The 26675-nt window shown below is 35.7% G+C and overlaps 1 protein-coding gene across 1 annotated transcript in view; it reads right to left on the bottom strand.

Annotated features, from left to right (window-relative positions):
• Nucleotides 1-26675, bottom strand: part of LOC136035471 (phospholipid-transporting ATPase ID-like) — a gene marked incomplete in the record, with an annotated part of 145321 nt that overhangs the window by 78127 nt on the left and 40519 nt on the right. The window contains 1 exon segment of the mRNA XM_065717286.1: nucleotides 10468-10679. Within this exon segment, the coding sequence (XP_065573358.1) occupies nucleotides 10468-10679 (212 nt within the window).

The following is a 26675-nucleotide window of genomic DNA, read 5'->3' as shown; positions in this document are numbered from 1 at the left end:
AGTTTTTTTTGTAGTTTTTGCCTTTTTTTAGTTTTTTTAGTTTTTTAGCTTTTTTATTTTTTTTATTAGTTTTTAGTTTTTTTTGTAGTTTTTGCCTTTTTTTAGTTTTTTCAGTTTTGACGTCACCTGATCCACTTTTTTCAGGTGACGTCACCTGATCCACGATCCACAGATCCACAGACAACTTATTTTTATATATATAGATAGTTTTTTTTTTTTTACTTATGTCCTGGTCGTCATTTATACTCCCTGTGTCCCGGTGCTTTGTTGATTGCTAATCGAACATTCCTTTTGTCCTGGTCGCTTTCTCTTTGAGTGTCGTCATTTATTAGTTTTTTCCTTTTTTTTTAGTTTTTTATTGGTTTTTACCTTTATTTTAGCTTATTTTTCAGTTTTTTCCTTTTTTTTAGTTTTTTTTTATTTTTTATTTTTTTTTAGTTTTTTACCTTTTTTTAGTTTTTTTAGTTTTTTTAGTTTTTTAGCTTTTTTACTTTTTTTATTAGTTTTTAGTTTTTTTTTGTAGTTTTTGCCTTTTTTTAGTTTTTTCAGTTTTTTTTTTAGTTTTTTATTGGTTTTTACCTTTATAGTTTTTTTAGTTTTTTAGCTTTTTTATTTTTTTTATTAGTTTTTAGTTTTTTTTGTAGTTTTTACCTTTTTTTAGTTTTTTCAGTTTTGACGTTACCTGATCCAGTTTTTTCAGGTGACGTCACCTGATCCATCCATCCATCCACAGACAGACAACTTATTTATTTATACTCCCTGTGTCCCGGTGCTTTGTTGATTGCTAATCGAACATTCCTTTTGTCCTGGTCGCTTTCTCTTTGAGTGTCGTCATTTATTTTTTTCTTTTTTAGTTCTTTTAGTTTTTACCTTTTTTAGTTTTTTTTAGTTTTTAGTTTTTTTAGTTTTTTACCTTTTTTTAGTTTTTTTTAGTTTTTTTAGTTTTTTAGCTTTTTTATTTTTTTTATTAGTTTTTAGTTTTTTTGTAGTTTTTGCCTTTTTTTTAGTTTTTTTAGTTTTTTAGCTTTTTTATTAGTTTTTAGTTTTTTTTTGTAGTTTTTGCCTTTTTTTAGTTTTTTTAGTTTTTTAGCTTTTTTATTTTTTTTATTAGTTTTTAGTTTTTTTTGTAGTTTTTGCCTTTTTTTAGTTTTTTCAGTTTTGACGTCACCTGATCCAGTTTTTTCAGGTGACGTCACCTGATCCACGATCCACAGATCCACAGACAACTTATTTTTATATATATAGATAGTTTTTTTTTTTTTACTTATGTCCTGGTCGTCATTTATACTCCCTGTGTCCCGGTGCTTTGTTGATTGCTAATCGAACATTCCTTTTGTCCTGGTCGCTTTCTCTTTGAGTGTCGTCATTTATTAGTTATTTCCTTTTTTTTTTAGTTTTTTATTGGTTTTTACCTTTATTTTAGCTTATTTTTCAGTTTTTTCCTTTTTTTTAGTTTTTTTTTATTTTTTATTTTTTTTTAGTTTTTTACCTTTTTTTAGTTCTTTTAGTTTTTTTAGTTTTTTAGCTTTTTTACTTTTTTTATTAGTTTTTAGTTTTTTTTTTGTAGTTTTTGCCTTTTTTTAGTTTTTTCAGTTTTTTTTTTAGTTTTTTATTGGTTTTTACCTTTATAGTTTTTTTAGTTTTTTAGCTTTTTTATTTTTTTTATTAGTTTTTAGTTTTTTTTGTAGTTTTTGCCTTTTTTTAGTTTTTTCAGTTTTGACGTCACCTGATCCAGTTTTTTCAGGTGACGTCACCTGATCCATCCATCCATCCACAGACAGACAACTTATTTTTATATATATAGATATATATATATATATATATATATATATATATATATATATATATATATATATATTCACAGGTGGGACACAGGGACACAACTACAACGGCGCGTAACTAATATGGCGCGTAACGACTTACGCGCGCGGGGGGGCTTGGGGGAGTACGAAGCGCCCCCACCACCCAACAGCTAGTAATCTATATATATAAAAATAAGTTGTCTGTCTGTCTGTGGATCAGGTGACGTCATGTTTCTGTGTTGACTGACGTCATGAAATTAGTTGTCGTCATTTTTGCTTTGACGGTGACGTCATTAACGTTATTTAAGACATTTGTTCACGGAAAAATGTTTAATTGTAAAATGACTGAAGAACCTACAATGGCAACAGCCGAGGAAGCTGCTCAAAGAGTTTATGCCAAAAAACTTGCTGCTGATAGAGAAAGTAAGAAAAGAAAGCGTTCCGAGGAATCACAAGAACAGCAAGAAAACAGGCTTGCGGCTAAAGAACGCAAAACCGCGCAGTTAGATGAAAATCCACCTGGACAGCGAGAGTCAAAACATATCAAAACTGAAAATGATAGCGATGATGATTGGGTTTGGGATTTTGACTTGGATAAGGTCATCAATGCCTACCAGATTTAAGTTAAAAAAAACAAAGGTTCGTCAATATGTACTTCATAGTGACGCTGAAAAATAAAGAAGAAAAAGAAAACTGAAAAAAGAAAAAAGGTAAAAAACTAAAAAAAAACTAAAAAGAAAAAACACTCAAAGAGAAATTACAGACCGGGACACAAATGACGACCGAGACAGAGGGAATATAAGTGACGACCGAGAACCTCAAAGAAAAATTACAGACTGGGACACCCGGACACAAATCACGACCGGGACACAGGGAATATAAATGACGACCGGGACACAGGGACACAACTACAACGGGGACGCCGGGGGCACAATGGCGCGTAACTAATATGGCGCGTAACGACTTACGCGCGCGGGGGGGCTTGGGGGGGCGCGAAGCGCCCCACCAACTAGGTGTTGGGGTGGCGCGAAGCGCCACCCCAACAGCTAGTAATCTATATATATAAAAATAAGTTGTCTGTGTGTCGAGTGACGTCATGTTTGTGTGTCCACTGACGTCATGTTTGTCGACTGACGAAATTACAGACCGGGACATCGGGACACAAATGACGACCGGGACATCTATATATATAAAAATAAGTTGTCTGTCTGTGTGTCTGTCAGGTGACGTCATGTTTCTGTGTCGACTGACGTCATGAAGTTAGTTGTCGTCATTTTTGCTATGACGGTGACGTCATTAAAGATATTTAAGACATATATGTTCACGTAGAAATCTATTAATGTTTAAGTTTAAAATGACTGATGAACTTACAATGGCAAAAGCCGATGAAGATGCTCAAAGAGTCTATGCCAAAAAACTTGCTGATTTCTCGGAAACCAACGTGCAACAAAGAGCCCTGAATCCACCGGATACAAAATTAACAGCTTTTTTTTCGCTTTGCAAAAATGATTCTTTTGCAAATAAACTGCTGTATACTGAAGTGCCTTCGTATTACACGTGGAATACTAAAAATAAAGTATTTGAACGTCGAAAACAGGGTAAGTCAGTCGACGGCCAACCTACCATCTTCAAAGATACCACGATAGGAAGACTCTACACCGTTCACCCCAATCAACATGAATGCTTCTTTCTACGCCTGCTTTTGGTGAATGTACCCGGTCCGACCTCCTTTGAGTATTTGAGAACTGTAAACGGTACTATACATGACACTTACCGTAGTGCATGCCAAGCTCTGAATTTATTGGAGAATGACCAACACTGGGATAACTGCATCAATGACGCGTGCGAAACGTCAACCCCAAGTCAAATTCGTGCATTGTTTGGCATCATTTTAACAACTTGCTCTCCATCAGCTCCTACAGAGTTATGGGAAAAATATAAGTCAAAAATGTCCGAATATATACTCCATCGAAAACAGTTAGAGACGTCAGATATGACTTTTGATTTTACATCAGAAATTTATAACTACACTTTAGTTATTATAGAAGATTTGTGCGTACGTATGGCAAACAAACCTCTTCAGGATTTGGGAATGCCTTCACCTAACCGTATCGCTGCTGTTTCGACATGTGTAGAATTGGATCGTGAACGAAGTTACAGTACGAGTGATCTATTGTCGTATGTACAAAATAACATTTCCAAGTTAACGTCGGAACAAAAAGACATTTATGATACGATAATGCATTGTGTCGATAACAACGTTCGAGAAATTTTCTTTTTGGATGCGCCAGGAGGTACTGGTAAAACGTTTGTGATAAAACTGATTCTGGCATCAATTCGATCAAAAAATGATATAGCGTTGGCAATTGCGTCGTCCAGAATAGCCGCAACATTGCTGCCTGGTGGAAGAACTGCTCATTCCGCTTTGAAATTGCCTCTGAATTTGCATTCTACAGAAACTCCCACGTGCAATATTTCCAAATCATCTGGGATGGGTAAAGTATTGCAGCAATGCAAACTTATTATTTGGGATGAGTGCACAATGGCACACAAAAAATCGCTCGAGGCTCTGGATCAATGCTTGAAAGATTTGAGAGGGAAGTCGAAACCCTTTGGCAGCACATTAATATTGCTTGCGGGAGATTTCAGGCAAACATTACCTATAATACCTAGATCAACTCCTGCAGACGAGATGAATGCTTGCCTGAAAAATTCTAATTTATGGGCACACGTAAAAATATTAAAATTAACTACAAATATGCGTGTCCGATTGCAAAACGATGACTCTGGTCAAACATTTTCAGATCAATTGCTGGCAATTGGAAACGGAAAGCTCCCAGTAGACTCAATTTCAGGACGTATACAACTACCTGCTAATTTCTGTAATTTAGTGACGTCCAAAAATGAATTGATTGAAAAAGTATTTCCAAATATTCTAAAAAATTATAAAAATAATAAATGGCTAGGTGAAAGAGCGATTCTCGCACCCAAAAATATAGACGTCCACGAAATCAACAATATTGTTTTGACCAAGATTCGAGACCAGGCAGTCCTTTACAAGTAAGTCGACACAGTTTTGGAACCAAATGAAGCGGTTATTTATCCATCTGAATTTTTTAATTCCATAGATCTTTCAGGGTTTCCACCACACGTGCTACAACTAAAAATAGGCGTACCAATAATACTTTTAAGAAATATCAACCCACCAAAGCTTTGCAATGGCACGCGACTTGCCGTAAAAAAAAACAATGGAAAACCTAATAGAGGCCACAATCTTGACAGGGCCTTTTGAGGGTGAGGCTGTTCTTATTCCTCGCATTCCCATGATTCCAACGGATCTGCCTTTTCAATTTTCACGTAAAAATATTAAAATTAACTACAAATATGCGTGTCCGATTGCAAAACGATGACTCTGGTCAAACATTTTCAGATCAATTGCAGGCAATTGGAAACGGAAAGCTCCCAGTACTGGGAAAGCCAAGAATGTTGTATATTCGCAATTTTTACGTAGTTTGAAACACATATATAAATCTATCTATATTCACAGGTGGGACACAGGGACACAACTACAATGGCGCGTAACTAATATGGCGCGTAACGACTTACGCGTGCTGTGGGCTTGGGGGGGCGCGAAGCGCCCCACCAGCTAGGTGTTGGGGTGGCGCGAAGCGCCACCCCAACAGCTAGTAGGGAATATAAATGACGACCGGGACACTCAAAGAGAAAGCGACCGGGACACAAGGAATGTTCGATTAGCAATCACCATCAACAAAGCACCGGGACACAAATGACGACCGGGACACAGGGAATATAAATGACGACCAGGACATAAGTAAAAAAAAACAACTAAAAAAAAGGTAAAAACTACAAAAAAAAACTAAAAAGAAAAAAAAACTAATAAAAAAACTAAAAAAGCTAAAAAAAACTAAATATAAATGACGACCGGGACACAGGGACACAACTACAACGGGGACGCCGGGGGGGTGGGGGCACAGTGGGATATATAAATGACGATGGGGACACAGGGAATGTTCGATTAGCAATCACCATCAACAAAGCTCAAGGGCAATCATTAGAATCATGAGTTATAACTAAAAAAAACACTAAAAAAAGGTAAAAAACTAAAAAAAAAAAAAACAATTCAAAAACGAATGTATATACAAATCGAGACATCGGGACACAAATGACGACCGGGACACCGGGACACAAGGAATATAAATGACGACCGGGACTCTCAAAGAGAAATTACAGACTGGGACACCAGGACACAAATAACGACCGTGACACAGGGACACAACTACAACGGGGACGCCGAGGGGGCACAGGAGGGATATATAAATGACAACCGGGACACAGGGAATGTTCGATTAGCAATCACCATCAACAAAGCTCAAGGGCAATCATTAGAATAATGAGGTATTGATCTGAATACGGATTGTTTTCCCAAGGACAATTATATGTTGCATGTTCAAGAGTCGGTAAACCTGACAATCTATTTATATGCACAGACAATGGGACAGCGAAGAATGTTGTATATTCGCAAGTTTTACGTAGTTAAAAACATATATATATCTATCTATATTCACAGGTGGGACACAGGGACACAACTACAATGGCGCGTAACTAATATGGCACGTAACGACTTACGCGCGGGGGGGGAGGTCTGGGGGGGGGGGGGCGCGAAGCGCCCTCACCAACTAGATGTTTGGGTGGCACGAAGCGCCACCCCAACAGCTAGTTATTTACTAGCTGTTGTTAGTTAGCTGTAGCTAGTCATTTACTAACTAACATTACTTATTTAAATAAGAAAAAAGACAATTACTAAGTTTTGAGCAATATTAGTCATTGAAACATACAGTAAAATAATTAGTTCATCGACTTGTATGAAACCGCTTTTGGAGATAAGAAACATTGCGTTAAAATACTTGTTTGAATTTGATATATTTGAAGGCTACTTTTAAGCTTTTGCATAGAAGTTACTATTTGTTGTGGGATTATGGAACACCAAGTACTAAAGCATCAAAATGAAAATAGTAATTTTCCCCCTTTGCCTACGATAGATCTCTTCATACCTGAAAACTGCGATTTCTAAGGTTGTTCTTTTGAATAAGCATTGTGTAAATATTCTGATCACACAATTATAGATAATCACAATTATAGATCAGCAAAAGTAATTAGTTATAACTGACAGCGCTTTTCGTCCGTATAAAACTAAACTAAAAATCTGTTGAAATTCAACAAATATACCTTATCAAGATTTTAAAATATTCAGATTTTTTGTTACCTGTTTTCAATGTCTAATAAAAGGACTTATTCCCATTTGAACTTTTATTTGCTCGTCATAGAAAGGCAATGTGGTCTTAGAAATAAAAACAATTTTTGGTATTGCGTAGAAAATATACCTTAAAACAAATATAGGTATTCACTTTCTTAAGCTGCTTGGTGAAATGTATTTTTAGCCTAGTTTTCGCTGATTTTCGACCCAAATTTCTTTTTTTTTTTAATTTGGTAGCCGCTACTAAAAAAACAACTGCATAACTGGATGTAAGGCTCTTTTTCCTAAGAATTTAATTCCTGATTTGTCCTATCTTTTTATATATTTGGCTGTGTTTTGCCACTTAGCCAACTGAACAATCAGATTTCATTTTCACTGTTATTGGTACCTTAAAATTACTATTTGGTAACTGCATAGCTGGATGTAAGGCTCTGCAACACTTTGGTTTTATCCCGTTTTTTTTTTTTTTTTTTTTTTCAATGCCTCCGATCTCAGCTTTTCCCTGGAAACTGGTAAGGGTCTAACCTGTGCGGTATTTACGGAAAGTGTGGACCTCAGGCCGGACTGATGAATATGGCATCACATTTAGGAAAGCTACGTAGAACTCTTGCCTGAGGCCAAAAAGGATGGTTTTTGCTTGTCCACGAGCCAGAGCCTATGGAGTGCGAAGTGAAGTGGAGTTATATAGCCTATGTCAAAGAGGAGTATCTGAAGTTATGCAGCCAAGCTTTCGTTTCATCAAAGCATGTTTCTGCTTACGAGTGGAAAGCTCCGTTCTAGCTGGCAAGCAGGCAGGCACCACTTTCAAATTGAAGATGGACTAAAATCTATAAGCGTTAAATATATGCGGCAGTTACCCGGCCCCACAGCCAATATATCTTCTTTGAGTGATAAATAGAAAAATTTACAGAAGAAAAAATTGGCATTTTCCCACGATACCGAAAGTGCTGCCATCTATTGTTTCTACCCATTTCTGTGCGTGATTTCAGCTGAGTTTATCATACGTTTTTTCGGACTTGGGATTGCGGTAGAGAAATGGTATCAGATGTGCCTAATAAACTTTAAAAGTTCTCTCATTGCTAAAGAAATTGGAGCGTACCCTTTGCTCCTTTCTAAGTGGTGACGTTATAAAGTTGGCCTACGGCAAAAAAAATCAACTTTTGAACTAAGACAGATAGAATTTTTTTTCGACGGCAATCGATAGCTCTTGATGAACTGATCAAAGCATATGATATCTATATTTTGGTACAAAAATTGCTTCATGAGGTATACCAGTTTGAAAGTTTCAAGGGGTTGACAACTTCAGTAGTAAGGTACACACTGAAACGAAATCTTGGCCGATACAAATTGTGAGACATAGAGGACTTGTAAGCAACAGTCGGCTGTTAGGTAATAATCAACTTCGGCAATGAGGGGTTAGCAACTTTTGCTAGTTGGTGTATCTATTATTTTGTTTACAATGTATTTGATGGTAAAACCAATTTAGTTCCAGTGGTAAGACATGTAGGGGAATTGTAAGTAATAATCGGCAATTGGGCAAATTCTAGATTTCTGGCAAAGCTCTACCCAGTATACATCCCTTTTTTCCAAACTAATTGAAAATGAGAAAACGTTATGGTTTCGTTACCTTTTTTTTTATAAATACCTCATTTGCAAGAAAGAGTAGATTGTCTGAACTACCTAAATGCTTCAAACATATAATAACATTTAAAAAAAAATTGGTTGAAAATAAGCCTATCATGCTTACACACAGAGATGGGTAACAGAAGTCTATCAGATGTTAACAAATGTCAACTCCGACTATCTCATGATTTAACATGCGGAATTTGATGGCAAATATTTTTTTTTCTCTACTTGGTTCTCTATTCCTTACCATGCAGTATATTTGGTAATAAGTGAATTTCTGTTATTACAATTTTGTCCCCTGAGACTTTACAAACTTCGTTTTGGTGAAAAGGCACATGACTAACCAGTTAATTTACTTATTCATTGATTTAGTATTATTTTCTTACCACAAAAGCTTCATAAGTAACTCTGAGTAGAGAGCAAGCAGATGTTAGCAAAAACATCAAAAGTACGCTTCATGATATGGAATGTGCCTTGTAATTAGCTGTTTTTAATGCTCTGCTATTAGCCATAGTGTATTATTGTTATTAAAAATTTGTCCCCTGAGCCTTAAAGATCAAATATGGGGCAGAGATACGAGGCGTAAGTGCAGTCTCACCGTTTAGAATTTCAGAGTTACCCCACTCAGTATGCATCCAGTTAACGTCAGGGTTGGCATTGTTGGTGATTCCCGCCAAATTTGAAAATTTTATTTTTGTTTGATGATTTCTTGGTAATTTTGCAGAAAAAAAATTGTTGATTTGATTACGAAATTGGTGATATTTACTATGTTTGAGCTAATGAACTGGTTTGTTTTGTTGTTGATTTTTCAACAACAAAAAAGTGGAAAAAAAGTGATTTATTTTTGCCTTGGGTGGCAATCCTGACTGTCATGGCAAGACGTTCTTTTTGTCCCTTGCTTACATCCAAATAGAAAAGAAGATGACCACGAGAATAGTGTTCGAAAGCGCCAGAGACAAAAGTCACGATCTCTGTTTTCATGACATTTGGGGGAGGGGTCTAAGTAAGGGAAGGATCAGACACAACAAAAGTGCTTATAGCTGCACCTTTATGCAATAAAAAGTGCCAAAATAGCACATTTGTTAAAAAGAGGGGATACATCAAAATAGAGCTGGAAGTATGACTATAAACTAGATACATCGCAAGGCGTTTCGTTCGTTTTCTATTTTGTTTTTCAAACTGCAAATTTTTCTTTTAAGAGCCGCCACAACACGGAAGAATTTCTATGCAAAACTAGTGGAATGGTTACCCTATATGGTTATCCTCTCTGCCATAATAATATAAAATGAAGTAACATACAGACATCAATATCTAAAAACACATTTGAAAGTAGAGTACTATATACTGACCCCACTTAAAATAATTTTATTAGTTTTTAACTAAAAGTTAGTAATTAAGTTAGTAATTTCACTAACAGTAGTAAGAAGCAATAGTTGGTAATTCTAGGTAACTCTAATTGAAACAAGACTTTTCAATTAAGGATCAGAGCAGTGACTCCTGGTTTTGCTGTGGTGAACCAATTGGCATTAAACTTAAATTGGACTATCTCCTTTGAACGTGGCTTTTAAGCCTACACACCTTACACACAAGAAGATGGGCACCAAAGTTTTCAAAACGATAGCATATGAAAAGAGGAAGAGAAAGGCGACAACTATTGACCCAGAGCCAATATGCTTTGGCGGTCATCCAGTGTGGTGGTAGGCTAGTTGGTGCTAAAACTGAACTGGGCTAACTCTTATGAACGGGACTTTTGGACCTACATACCTTACATACAGGGAGATGGGCACCACAGTGTTCAAAACAATTGCATATGAAAAGAATACGAGAAGGGCAATAACTGTTGCCCCTGACCCGGGATCTTCTGGTATCAAGGCATCCCAGGGTAAGTAGACCCGGAAGTGTTGTCCTGTTATTTGCTCCCATATCCCACAGGCTAATGTGCAGAAAAGACACATTGAAAACAGAAGAAATACAATCTGGAAAAAAGATTAATCTTAAACAAAATGTAGTTTTACAGAAAAATTAAGTAAAAATGAGAAAAATTAGAGATTAATTTTAACCTAAAATTCATTCTGATAAAAGTAAAAAGAAAACTCTGATCACCTAGCAATCCTTTTATTTTATTTTTTCTCTAAATTTTTAATTCCACTTAAAAAACAAAAGCATCTTTACACCTTTACAAACTTTTATAGCGAATCAAGTGATTACGACCTTATGTATTAATTAATTAAGACTGTAGTGACATCAGGCACTTTTATATTGCAAGTTTCGCGGTGCCATTTTGATGCTCAGGTAACGATGTGCTACATATCTTGGCAATAAAATAATTACCGGCTGTGTGGGTAGTCACCCCACACAAAAGACACGATTTTTCATAAGCACCACTGCCTTACAAGACAAAGAACGGTCAAAAGGCCTTGTCAAGTGTCCCAACTTGACAATGAGTGGGAGAAGAGCCAACGGAGGTTCCAATAGGAGTCATCAACTCAAGAGCGGGGAGCTCAAAGCTCTCAAATGGATTAAGTTGAAGGTGAAAATCTTAAACAACGTTTCAATTTGACATTTTAAGGAAAAACATAATAAATTTGCCAATTGAAAACCCTAAATCTGTAGTGCGCTGAAAAACAATAGTTCTCACATATTTTTATTGGTTATTAGTTATTCGCTGTGTCCTTAAGACGCCAAATAGAAATCTGGTATTAGATTTATCCTTGCAAAGGTAATGATCACAGTCAACAAGTCTAAAATACAGATCGTCGCTGTTACCCCTAAAGGACGTTGTAAAACTTCGTAAATAATTATCCAAGATCATTTACTGAGCTGGATTCATAGGGAAGATCAGCAGGGAATGTACGTTGAATCACAATCCAATCCTCTTGACCTATATTCACCTGCAGGCCCTCCCATTGAGAAGAGCTTTGTAAACGGTCTTTGGCAATTACTTCAGAAGTGTAAAAATCTGTAACACGACCTTTAGATGTACCAGTGACCAGACGTTCAATCGGCATGCTCTCCAATGTTAAAAAACGGTCGGATACTAGGCGTGTATGGAGCTATCCGTGAGCATGGTACGGTAGGTTGGAATTGCCATGTTTATTAAACAATCATAGGATAAACACTGATATGCGATCAGAAGAAAATTTATGTTTAGTTCGTTATTTCCAGTTCTCTAAAATTTCTTTCGTAAAGATCAAATATTCAGAAAAAGCTTGCTTTTAGCAGGCAACATTCATGAAAGCCAGGGGTTTCAGCTTAGGGGGACCAGGGAATGGAGCAATTTCTCATCCCCTGTGGAAATAATTATTGCTTCTGCAAGTTACTTTTAATTCTTGAGAATTCCATTTGTAAAGATCGAATTCTCTGAATAGTGTTACTCTTTACAGTCAACATTCATGATAACCAGGGATTTTAGCTATGTGTGAGGGGGGGGCATTTTCCTCTACATTTTAGAAAATACGTTTTAATATTTTCATTGAAAAATACCTTTTCTGGTTTTTTTTTGAAAAATCCCCCCACCTCTGGATAAAAAAAAAATACCTTTTCCTCCTTCCCTTGCATTTTCATGAATTGACGTTCCTGGTTACAGCATTTTTGAAGAAAATGAAGATAGACAAGAACAAGCACCAAATTTATCGGTTACTGAAGAAGTACTCAGTTAAACAGCGGTACCATATATACTTTTTGTCTGGGGTAGTGACAGTCCGCATTTATATACTAAACCGGTATCATGCGGAATGCACGACGTTAGAAATCTTACAAAATGTTCATAAGATATAATAAAAGAAATTATGACTAAGCATTTTTTTTGTTGGAATTAAATAACAATATTCTAAAACATAATTTCCAACTGTCTTCTTATATAAAACACATAAAAATTACCTACTTATTATTATCATCGTTCTTAGTCAGCTCTTATTTTCCTTTTCGTCTTTCATCTTATGAAGACTTATCAGAATCCGAAATTCACTCCCCAAAACTTTCTTTACTGAGCCAGAAAATGATATATTGTTTCCAAAGATTTACAGAAACAAAAACCTAATAAACTGTGGTCTGGGTTGGACCATAATCAAACATTAAACTACACCAGAACTTCTCAATTCTGGATTTGAAAGCACAAAAACGACCCGATTATAACATTTTTCACTGATATACGTATTTCACGGTCGCAGAGGAAAACCTAGCATAACCTTTCTAAAGGTTGTTAAACCATCCAAAAGGGTCATAAATGACAAAAAGACCCCAAAAAGGAGAAAGAACAAGGGCATGGGGCATAGTCAGACTTCCAAATAGCGTAGCGCAAATATGTTAACTGAAACACCCCTTAGAAGAACAAATCATATCATGTGCTTTGCTAATGTTAGTCACAAATACTCGCTAATATTACAATATTTGCCTCAGGTTTGTAATAAATATTTAAATATCATCTTTGGCAAAAACCTAGTGCCATCTATAAAACACACGCCTAGAATGTTTGGGTTTCCGACATTCATCTTACAGTTTTTTCGAAATTATACGAATAACAAAATCAATGGTACACTTGCGAAATTCAAACTCCTCTAAAGCATCTTTCTTTCTTTCTTTTCTCGATCTAAAGTAAAATAGACATTTCTACTCTTATCAAATCGAAATACTTACGAAATACATTGGTGATTCCTTGTTGATAACATGGCTGTTTCGCAAGCGTCATTAGCAAGCAAAATAATGACGAATACCACATTGCCCTTCTATAATATCAGACAAGGATATATTCAGAATTACAGAAATTCTTAGACAGTAAAACAAATTTGGGCATTTCCCACATATACAAGGTATTGTTTTACTTGAGCCTCATAAAACATTTTCATATTCAGCTCTCTATAACATTCATTAGCGCCGAATCCGTAAAATACAAAAATTTGTATTTTCACTTGTTTTTAATATCATTAAAAAATAATCCTGCCATTCAAAATGTGATATGTTTTTGCAACCCAATAATTTTCTTTAATAAGCACCTGTCGGCACTTCTGATATCGAAGTTGTTTGTTTTTAACCCCTTTTAATTTTTTTATTGTTTTTTTTTCATTAGATTGTTTCTTTTCTCTTTTTTTTCGTTTTTCCGTTCACCCATTGTTTCTATTTAAAAATTCCGAATACGAAATCAAAATGCCGGTACTATTTTTAAACGTTCTTTATTATCACGATCAAAATATTTGAAGGTAAAATTTTTTGATCTGTTTCTAAATTGAAAGTTGATGTGCTTTAAAAAATCATTTGGTTTTACTCCCAATCTTGCCAGTATTTCTCACCTTCTGAAGTAAATACACCTCTACAAATGGGACCCTTTTTCACATTCGAAGAAATCTTAAACATTCAAGGGCAGCTATAATGAAATCTGACTGTTTAATTCGGTAAGCGGAAGCTTACACAGCCTTTTATATTTTACAAAAATAAAGAAAATCGGGAATTAACTTTTAATAAAAAAAAGTACCTCCTTTTGCCGTAATACAGTTTTTGGTAGTAGCTGGCAGCAAATTAAAAAAAAAAAGAAAAAAACTGGATGAAAGATACGAACTAAAACAGCTTAAGAAAGTGCGGCTTTCCTTTCAAGTTGTAGTAGTCTTTGAAATCAGCAAATTGCTATTCTGCGAATTTTAATGGACGAAAAGCATTGTCAAATTAAACCAGTTAGTTTTACTTAATTAATTTTAGGGTTAAATGCAAGTGGTATCCCCCCTGCGAGTTTAAGTGGCCAGTACCCCCATTACTTTAAGCGACCCTACTCCTACCATTCCTACAATTATTTGAAGTTGCTACCTCGTATCCAGCTAAAACTTCTACGAGATTTGACATTTTTCCGGAAACAATACATTTTCGGTGAAACCATTCAATTGATACAAGCGTTATCACAACTTCCGGGGCGATAACAAAATTCTTGGAAACACATACCAGATATTTTTTCTGAAACATCGTCACGAATACAAGCGGCCAGTAGCCCATTATCTCAGCCAAATATTTTGATATAAAAAAATGACCGTCCAAGTAATTTTCTTTTGATGAAGTGAACTTAATTAAACAGGATGTTTAATAAAAGGAAGCTTAACAAGGACTCTAATATACAAGAGGTTTGCGATATATATATATATATATATATATATATATATATATATATATATATATATATATATATATATATATATATATATATGATTTTTGTTGTATGCTTAGCGGATGGGGACTGTTTCTTTTATAGTTTCGGTTTATCATATGACATGTACAGTCCCCTTTATTTACCGAATTGTATGTATATCAGCTATAGTTTTACAATCACCCCTCCCTACTAGCTATGCTTGAGCTATTAAATTCAGTCCGTGGATCATTTTGAACCTGGACATTCAGGGTACGGTAAAGAGCAATATAAAATCTAAAAAAAGCATTTGCGGAGTGATATGTTTTGTGCATAATATATAATGATTAGTTAAAAAAACACCCCTCCCTACTAGTTATTCTTAAACTTTTGTATTTGGTGCATGCATTTCTGTTATTGAACCGAAGCATTAACATGAATATTAGTAGAATATTTATTATGAGTACGACAGTGTCGATCTCACCATTAAAATTGTTTTTCTGATTGTGAACGAGAATCCTACTAGTTATTCTTAAACTGATGTATTCGGTCCATGGATCACTACTGAGCTCAAGCACTTAACATGAATACTAGTAGAATACGTATTATGAGTCCAATAGGGTCCATCTCTCCATTAAAACGTTTTTCTGGTTGTGAGCAAGAAATGGATAGACACAATATCACAACGAATATGAAAGGGTTCCATACCCCTCGGAAGGAGGGGGGTAACTTTTTTCTTTTTTTACTTAGATTTTTCTAGCTGAAATTTTTTCTACTTTATTTCTATGTCTTAAAATCATATTAAATGTAATTATAACAGAAAATCACTTGTTATTTTTTTTTAATTCACTGATATTTTAAAAGTACAAAATACTTATAAATTAATTATATTAATGCGATATATATACTTTTTTTATGTCAATGGCGAAATTCCTTCCAAACTTGCTTTGGCTTTTGCAGAAAGTACAAGTGCCATAGGATCAAGGACGATTTTGATTTTTGATTACTGGCGATTTTCTCCACACGAATTTGAAATGTTTGGACTTTCCTCTTGTATGTAAAGTAAATGGAATTCCTCTCTACAATTTATCCTTTGATAAATCCTATGGTACCCTATATCAATTGACAATACAATCCCTGGATCAACATTCACATCTATTTGAAAATGGTATAATGAATGAATGAATGAATGAATGAACTTTATTACCCGTAAAGTATAAAAAACACAAAGTACGGAGTATTATAAATAAATATAAATAAATAAACAAAAACAAATACGATAAACAGCGAAGAAAAACAAAATTCAAACTAACAAAAGACAATATGGACTAATCAACCAGTATCAATATGGAAAAAAGGCTGCAGAGGGTCATAAACGTGAATAAAGTTGACAGTCTTTTTACATAAATCATCACTGGAAGACCGAATCCGAGAAGGCACATCTACTAAACCAAATCGAGCAATTATTTTTTTGTTTCGGTGCCATCTAGGAAGCCGGAGGAGGAATTTGCAATATCTGAAATAAGCCGTACGTAGAGTATGTCGATCTTTCTTACGAAACAGATGAGCCATGCCTGATAAAAACAAAAGCACAGGGGCGCAATAAGCGGTATAAATCATGCACAAACCGTTGCGGTTGTAACGGCTTTTGTTTGGGGATATTTTTCCATAGGCGAGGCGTAGGTTTTTCACGGCTTGATTCACTAGGGATGAACAGGTAGCGGAAAGTGTTGGGCCGAAACACAGACCAAGCCAACTAACTAAAGAAGAACATGGTAGAACTGCGGTCCCAGTAACGAATGGAGCGACCGCATAAGGGCTATTAAAACAAATAAACTCGCATTTAGACGCATTAACTGACAGTCCAATCTTAGATAGTTCATTGGTTAACATAGTAAAATTAGAAAGCAATCCACGGCGAGTCCGGGCAACAAGAAGAACGTCATCTGCATATGCAATAGAAGACAAACCAGTATTACCGTAAAAAACAGAACTTCTAAGGGGACGCAGGCACGATGCAAGCACGCATTTAAATATACTAGGAGACAATACGGCACCTTGCCGAACTCCCTTATTAATTTTTACCGGGTCAGATATTTGGCCATTCCAGGTAACTTGAATTTTAGACTTTGAATACCAAGAAGACAATAAACTTAGTACGGAAGGATTAACACCTGAAGACGCAAGGGAAAATAGACCCTGAGAGTGGACAATATTGTCGAAAGCTCCAGAAATATCAACAGTAAGACAGTATAAAGACATTTTAGCTTTTACGGCATCTTTCATGAGTCGGCTTAAAACATGATGTGCATGGGATCAACCGAAACTTTTCCGAAAACCAAATTGAAAAGGCGTAAAATCACAATTCGACTCAATTTCTGGTAGTAACAAATGTTCAAGCAACTTACTTAAGAAACACGATACTGTAATGGGACGATAATTCACACATGACGTGGGGTCCTTGCCTCGCTTTTGAATAGACGTTACACGGCCACAAAGGAAACTATCAGGAACAAGCGACTGTGCTGAGCAAGACTGGAAAAATGTTTGTAGATGGTTAAGTAGAGCAGGACAATCATAAGCAAAAAATCGGTAAGAAAGGCCGTCACCATCAAGGCTATTTGAAAGCTTAATTTTTCTTAAAGCCCGGCGAATTTCAGATATTGCTACAGGCTGGACATGAGCCTGCAGGAGACGGTATGGTAAAAGCGGTTTAAGCAACTTATAATAAAAAGACTGAAGAAAACTATTAAATACACTGAACACACGCTTAAAATGATCAACAAAATTAACTTGCTGGATACAAGATAGGGTAGATGGGGAACATTTCTCACTATTAATAACCTTATTCCAGGAGGCCTTATCGGTGGGGCCTGGCCATGCATTCAAGCGTGCCCTCTTCAAACTGGCCTTATATTCAAGTTTACACTTTTGTTTCAAAGAGAAAACAGCTCCGGAAGATGGTCGGTCACATGATATCCACATACGTAGCCAAAATTTGGCTTTTTGCTTAGCACGTTTTACTTCAGGATCAACGTTCCAGTTAGGCTTTCTTGTACCAATCCTAACTTTATCCACAGGCACTGCAGGTTTGGAAGCTGATTTAAGGCAATGGACGATTTGACAATAATAGAAATTTAGGTCAACTGTTCTTGAAGGCGAGGAAACTGACGTTTGCAGCAGGTGATATGGCACTTTTATGGTCGACAGTAAGGCAGTTAGCGTAGCAAGGTATAGTGGGACATTAGCACGATCCCAGTTCAACTTTGTATGCCACTTCGGCTGAGCCGAAAGTATTTTGCCAGATAGCTCACAGGACAAATTACAGCTAAGAATAAGGTGATCGTCGTCAATCTTCTCTTCGTCCACCCTGACAATCGATGATATTAAGCTGGAACTGGAAGAGATCACGTGATCCAGGTTCGATTTTGAACAGCCTCTGTTATGAATATACGTGAATGGGAGGCTCTTAACTGCGACGTGATATATGCTAGGAAGGGATTCTAGCAAGAGGATTGATCTATCGGAGGTACCAAGAATGTCACAGTTAAGGTCACCAGCTAAAACCCAATTTAGGTCTTTCAAACGTAGACTTTCGAGTAGAGACTCTAAACTGGAGCAACATTTAGCGAAAGATGTGAACGATGCTATAGAACGTCGATCGCAAGGTAAGTAAACGTTTATAAAGGCGGTACTGTCACATTGAATCGCTAAGATGTTATCATCACAATGAATCACAGAGGGCTTTGATGGGGAACGGAAAAAAATTGCTAGGCCACCGGAAGGGCGGCCTCTAGTTTTCTTGGTCTCTTGCGAAAAGAAAAGGTGGACAGAAGATCGCTTCAGGCTAGAAACGTTTGATTTGGTCAAGAGATGTTCTTGCAAGTACACTATGTCATGGACTAATAATTCATTAATTAACAAGTCTTTGTCCTTTGTGCCGTTAATATTAAGAGAAGCAAAACTTAAAATAGTGGCTTGGTTCATTTTGGAGCAGAGTTCAGAGCGCGTTTTATCACTGGGCAATTCATACTATAGGAAACCTGAGCTTCGCCGCAGTTGGCACATTTCGGAGCCTCTAAGCAAGGATTGTCTTTAGTATTGGAATGGCATCCAGAACATTTAGAGCACTTCATCTCATTCGGGGCACATGGGCAGTGAGCTAACGAATGATGGATACTTTGGCATCTAAGACACCGTCTGGGCAATTCTTTGTATTCCGATATTTTAAAAGACTCGTAACCCAAGCGCAGACCTGTAGCGATGGCAGATTTTAGTGCAGCGTAATCAAGGAACTCTAAACGGAATGTATGAGAAGAGCCGATCTGGCTGGCCTCAACAAGACCAGGAATAACGGAGATGAGTATACTGCTAGAAACACTATCGGGAAGTCCCCTAATTACTCCAAGAGGTTTGCGATCAATCACTTTAGCAAGAATATTTGGGTAGCTCGCAACAGCAGATGCGGCAAGAGAATTGGCGGAAACTTTATCCAGCGTAACAACAACCCATCTTTTCCTTACCGGATCGGACTTTACCGACACAATACCGTCATGTCCGGCTAAAGAATCAAGCTTTTTCTTGCGAGAAACGGGGTCTCTTAGTTCTGGAGGCGGATATTTAAGAACAACGGCGTACGAGGGTTTGTGATTGGTACCCTTACTATCTGAGACCTAAGAACTATTAATAGACGTTGTTGGACTATTGAGGTGAGCAAGCGATTTTAACTGATCAAGGCACTGGTTGACTTTGGCGGTAAGGATAGAATAAGCTGACGCCGGAATGCTAGGGACTTCAGAGGGGGATTTGATCACGAACTCTGGAATATCAATATTTTCTGTAGAGCAGCGAGAAAGAGTAGCGATAATGTCCGACAATGAACTATTCTTAGCACTGGATCCCGAACGACGAGGTATAGGCTCATCTGGGAAGCAATTGCTATATAAAAGTTTCTTAGCTCCAAGAACATCTTCATACGGGAAAAAATCACTAGCGTAGAGTTTACCTCTGCCAAACAGTTAACGGACAGTGTAGTACTAATCTAACAAGATCAATTTGAAACCTCCTGGGAAATTACCCCGGACGGTAGTGTTCTATTAGACTTGGCACCATGAACACCAATCAAATAATCGATGTATTTAACTTGGATCCATACATGTCCAAATACAAATCCCATAGCATACCCTCGGATTTCCTTGAACATGTTCATAGTGGTAACAATGCTATTATAATTTTTAATAGTAGTCCATCGACTGTGCAGACAGGGGATTCGCTATGCATCTTTCAAAGAGCGAAGAATATAGAGTTTTTTGATCCTCATGGTCTACCATATACATTCTGCATACCTCACATCAAAAACCTCCTTGAAAAAAGTGGAAAATAAATTATTTCAAATTGGAAGCGAGTACAAGATTTATCAACAAAAAGCTGTGGTTTTCATGCATTACTACATTTTATTTTTCGATGTCATAACTATACTTCCAATGAATTTCTCAACATTTATGTAGACAGTCCTCGATTGAATGACTTCATAGTAGAAAATATCCTGTCCTAGCTGTATAATACTGATTTCAGTGCTCTAAGAATAAAATGTTCTGACAATATTTGTAAATTTGTTTATTAATAAAAAATATATGTACAAAAAATATTTTTTCTTCATCTCTTCAGACTTCTTCTCCTTTGTCATTTAGTTAGTCGACATAGACAACGATTAGTAGTGGCAGATCATTGGAATTCAACTTGTACTGATCTTGGTGTGCAAAGTCACCGTCACATTTTCCACAATATAATTTAACTACATTTTTATTAAATCTCTTTGTGAAGTAATTGATACTACTATAATTCATATTGTAAAATTCAAATGTTTCTATTTGCTTATTTGAAGTAATATCACACATGATATTCTCAAATGAAGAATCACTTTCTTCAACAGCCAAATAAAAATCAGTAGGTTTATAAGCATAACTACCATTATCCTCCCAACAATAACGTAGAAACCATACTCACTCGTTATTCTTGCAATTGAAACGTGCTACAAATTCTTCTCCACAAAACAATTTAAATCCATGACGATACCAATTCTCTAGAAATAAACTTAAATCACGTTTAGGGTTTTCCCCAATCATTCCAGAGTAAGCATTTTCTCATTGATTGCACTTATCATAGTGACAATGGGAGCATATGTGTCCTTTAGGATGAGAGTCACAAGCCTCTTCAAGGCAGGAATTACAATCCTTAATTTATAAAACATATCCTCTTTACAATTTACATGCAATTTACTCTCACACCACCAAAGAGACACTGAGTTACAAACAATAGGAATACTCTTTTTACTTCTAGAGAGAGAGAGGAGCAATCAAGTGACGTTAAAATCAATTATATCTGTTTTGGACAGGATTTTTTATAAATTGTCGTCTTTTTTAACGAAAAAAAAAGAAGACAGAAAGATCATCATGGGAAAGTTCATTGTTTTTAGGTAGTGTTAAAAACCAAATCCACATTATCCTTTGGCTTGTTTAAATTAGTACGTCAATGAATTGAGTAAGTGCATTTGGTCCACAACTTAAAAGCCTCATACAGTTGGAAAATCATTTTCCATGATAATGTTAAGCATTTTTTCAGGAGAATATTTTCTTTTGTACGGTTAACATCTGAAATTAATCATTTAGATACAAACACTTTTCCAATGTTACAAGATTCCTTAGGATTATCTGTTTTTCAAGTCCATCCATTTTTCGTTCTTGACACTCCCACTGCCGATTATAGACAAGACTAGCAATTACAAGTTTCTACTTTGTGCACACTCTCAACGCCAATTGGCACCCTAGAGAGAGAGGGGAATAAACGGTCAAGTAAAATATCTAACCAAAAACAAACAAAATCATTACAAAACACTTTTTATTGTCGGAAATGAAATAAAAGAAAACATTTCCACTTTTTTTTCATAAGACAACCCGTCAAGACAATCAGTCAATCCATTGTCCTCAATATGCTCCGTGATTACATGCTCCGTGAAGAACTATTAATAGACGTTGTTGGACTATTGAGGTGAGCAAGCGATTTTAACTGATCAAGGCACTGGTTGACTTTGGCGGTAAGGATAGAATAAGCTGACGCCGGAATGCTAGGGACTTCAGAGGGGGATTTGATCACGAACTCTGGAATATCAATATTTTCTGTAGAGCAGCGAGAAAGAGTAGCGATAATGTCCGACAATGAACTATTCTTAGCACTGGATCCCGAACGACGAGGTATAGGCTCATCTGGGAAGCAATTGCTATATAAAAGTTTCTTAGCTCCAAGAACATCTTCATACGGGAAAAAATCACTAGCGTAGAGTTTACCTCTGCCAAACAGTTAACGGACAGTGTAGTACTAATCTCGCAAGATCAATTTGAAACCTCCTGGGAAATTACCCCGGACGGTAGTGTTCTATTAGACTTGGCACCATGAACACCAATCAAATAATCGATGTATTTAACTTGGATCCATACATGTCCAAATACAAATCCCATAGCATACCCTCGGATTTCCTTGAACATGTTCATAGTGGTAACAATGCTATTATAATTTTTAATAGTAGTCCATCGACTGTGCAGACAGGGGATTGGCTATGCATCTTTCAAAGAGCGAAGAATATAGAAATTTTTGATCCTCATGGTCTACCCTATACATTCTGCATACCTCACATCAAAAACCTCCTTGAAAGAAGTGGAAAATAAATTATTTCAAATTGGAAGCGAGTACAAGATTTATCAACAAAAAGCTGTGGTTTTCATGCATTACTACATTTTATTTTTCGATGTCATAACTATACTTCCAATGAATTTCTCAACATTTATGTAGACAGTCCTCGATTGAATGACTTCATAGTAGAAAATATCCTGTCCTAGCTGTATAATACTGATTTCAGTGCTCTAAGAATAAAATGTTTTGACAATATTTGTAAATTTGTTTATTAATAAAAAATATATGTACAAAAAATATTTTTTCTTCATCTCTTCAGACTTCTTCTCCTTTGTCATTTAGTTAGTCGTCATAGACAACGATTAGTAGCGGCAGATCATTGGAATTCAACTTGTACTGATCTTGGTGTGCAAAGTCACCGTCACATTTTCCACAATATAATTTAACTGCATTTTTATTAAATCTCTTTGTGAAGTAATTGATACTACTATAATTCATATTGTAAAATTCAAATGTTTCTATTTGCTTATTTGAAGTAATATCACACATGATATTCTCAAATGAAGAATCACTTTCTTCAACAGCCAAATAAAAATCAGTAGGTTTATAAGCATAACTACCATTATCCTCCCAACAATAACGTAGAAACCATACTCACTCGTTATTCTTGCAATTGAAACGTGCTACAAATTCTTCTCCACAAAACAATTTAAATCCATGACGATACCAATTCTCTAGAAATAAACTTAAATCACGTTTAGGGTTTTCCCCAATCATTCCAGAGTAAGCATTTTCTCATTGATTGCACTTATCATAGTGACAATGGGAGCATATGTGTCCTTTAGGATGAGAGTCACAAGCCTCTTCAAGGCAGGAATTACAATCCTTAATTTATAAAACATATCCTCTTTGCAATTTACATGCAATTTACTCTCACACCACCAAAGAGACACTGAGTTACAAACAATAGGAATACTCTTTTTACTTCTAGAGAGAGAGAGGAGCAATCAAGTGACGTTAAAATCAATTATATCTGTTTTGGACAGGATTTTTTATAAATTGTCGTCTTTTTTAACGAAAAAAAAAGAAGACAGAAAGATCATCATGGGAAAGTTCATTGTTTTTAGGTAGTGTTAAAAACCAAATCCACATTATCCTTTGGCTTGTTTAAATTAGTACGTCAATGAATTGAGTAAGTGCATTTGGTCCACAACTTAAAAGCCTCATAAAGTTGGAAAATCATTTTCCATGATAATGTTAAGCATTTTTTTCAGGAGAATATTTTCTTTTGTACGGTTAACACCTGAAATGAATCATTTAGATACAAACACTTTTCCAATGTTACAAGATTCCTTAGGATTATCTGTTTTTCAAGTCCATCCATTTTTCTTTCTTGACACTCCCACTGCCGATTATAGACAAAACTAACAATTACAAGTTTCTACTTTGTGCACACTCCCAACACCTATGGACTCCCTAGAGAGAGAGGGGAATAAACGGTCAAGTAAAATATCTAACCAAAAACAAACAAAATCATTACAAAACACTTTTTATTGTCGGAAATGTAATAAAAGAAAACATTTCCACTTTTTTTCATAAGACAACCCGTCAAGACAATCAGTCAATCCATTGTCCTCAATATGCTTTGTGATTGCATTCAATCAATGTTGTAGTCTGGACATATGCATTATATTCACTTATGCTGCGAAACATAATTGTTCTTTCGACTTAAATTTACTCAATGATATAACATATCTAACAAACATCTAATCCCACTCAAATGTTAGTCGACAATCCTTTCCAATTTCAATTGCTACACTTGGAACTCTTGACTTCTTATCGTCAACGTCAACTCCCTCAAGTTGCAATAGTGTAACACCACTCATTTTTTTTAAATATTAGAACGTCCTTTTTTCCAACTTGAAACAATGTAAACTAATCAAGCGTCTATGTGGAACTGTGATACTAAGTAACTCACCGTCAAATTTTTCAGCAACGATCACGTGATGGGTATCGTGTGCCTGGCCGTTTTATCTAATGACCCATTTCACTAAGAAAAAACAGCTGGCAAGCATTTCTAAGAATTTTCCTTATCAACCGGAAGCTGCGATAACGCCGTATGTATGAGGCTCTTGTTTTGTCGTAAGAATGGTAGGAGTAATGGCCACTTTAAGTAATGGGGGTACAGGTCGCTTAAACTCGCAGGGGGGATACTACTAACGTATCATCGCTGATGAAAATGCCATACTGTCCTAAAACCTTTATACTTTTAAATATTTCAAAAATAAAGCATATCTAATATATCTAATGCTAGACCAAGCAATGTCGACATATCGGTATCTCCTAATTTGGTGCACTTCCAGTACCAACCCAGAAAGCTGCGTTATTTCCACAATTTTTTCATCCCCTTCATCAAGATTCTTTCAAATAAATTTTAAAAGAAAACGTGGCCCTAAACTTAACCTGACATTAAGTTAATCAACATTTATGTTTGAAATACTCCAAAAATTAGGAGAGGGATCTTCGGCTATAACTTTGTTGAGTAATCAATTAGCCTATTTTAGCACTGAACACTCAATACTCCATTACACTTAAGTAGAATGAGCTTTGAAATATTGTAGAAATAAGGTATATCAGTTTAAATATACCGAATACCAGACCTAGGAAGGAGGATATATCTCCTTATATGATGCAATCCCATAATGTTTCACTATTTCCCAATTTTGTCTTCCATTTCATCAAAGCTCTTTTCAAATAATAGAGAAGAGCGGCCATTCAACTTCATCTGGAAAACAAAACTTTGAAGCAAGCAATTTGGAGTTTTAAGAGGTTATTCCTTTTTCATGCTCAGAGCGCAAAAGAGGGATTAGCAATGAACTATGTTAATCTTACTCATAAAAGAATGACTTTCGGCAAGCTGTAATTGTCACAAACTTTTGTCGTGAGTCCACATGTGAAATAAATTAAAAAAAAAAACATTCATGCTGTCACTCGAAAAATAATATGCGACGCGCGAGTTGCGACGAAACATCATCGTCATATCGTACAGTTTAACCGCTGTTTCCGTCCAATCGTAATAATAATAATCGTTTGCCAGGATATAATGGCGCCGGGACATAAAAAGTACCGGATACACTCTTTCGAAACATACAGAAAAGCATACTGAGATGAATATTCACTATGGAGAGAAATTCATTGACCAGTCATGCTACGTTATACAACGCAAAAGACATTCTACGAAGCGAATATTTCTCATTATAAAGTCAGTAGGTTTTATTCAAAACGTGACCAACTTATGTTTTCACAAGTCTATTCTGTTCTGTCGCTAGGGGATCGACCTGAAACTCTTGAGAAGTCTTTTTTTAGGTCGGGAGGGGTTAAGGGGACTTTGAATTTTATTTTGGGAGAAGGGGGAAACTGTTTTTTTCCGGTTCCAAAAGCAATTTATTCCTCAATGTCTCCGGGTAAGAACTGATTACACAGTTCTGTGTAAATGTAAATGCACCGTTTATAGACCAGTTCCGTGTATCTGAATAGACACATTTCTGAGTATCTATTCAGATACATAGAATAGACACAGAACCGATTAGTTAGAACTGAATAAACAATTAGCTCGTTTGTTTAAAATTCTAACAGGACAGGTACATTTTTATCGGTTAGAAGCATGCAGTCATTAAATTACAGAAAAATCTTGTCTTTTAATTGCAAGCGCAACAACAGTGCCTATTCAACGGAAAGTTTTAAACAAGATTCTTTCAACTAATACAAAAATCTGTCCAAGTATCCTATAACAAATTTGTCTGATAGCTTTCTAACACAAAAGAGCATTAGCTAAAAATTAATCTATTTTAAAAAGAAGAGGAAGCAATGTTTAAAAAATATAAAACCAATATTGTCAATAGCAGATTGCACAAAGTTAAAACTTAAAATGTTACTCTTTATAAAAAAAAAATGGTGAAAAAAATGATAATAATAAAATCTATCCAATAGCGTTGTTGCAAAAAAATTTACTACTTAAAACACTTTATGTTTAATAATAAAAAATCAAAGATTTTCCCTTTAAAAGTCAAGCAGTGGAAAATTATGGACAAACTGGGAGAGTAGGAAAACGGTCTCTTTAGAAGAGACCATTCAGAAAGCATTTTTTTTACAAAACCCCTGTGTTAGTTTCAGCAGAAGTAGT

This window comes from Artemia franciscana, chromosome 14, assembly GCF_032884065.1.
Source record: "Artemia franciscana chromosome 14, ASM3288406v1, whole genome shotgun sequence".
In the NCBI taxonomy this organism is placed as follows: domain Eukaryota; kingdom Metazoa; phylum Arthropoda; class Branchiopoda; order Anostraca; family Artemiidae; genus Artemia; species Artemia franciscana.
The sequence above is the reverse complement of the archived record's forward strand: the minus strand, read 5'-3'. Positions and strand labels throughout refer to the sequence as shown.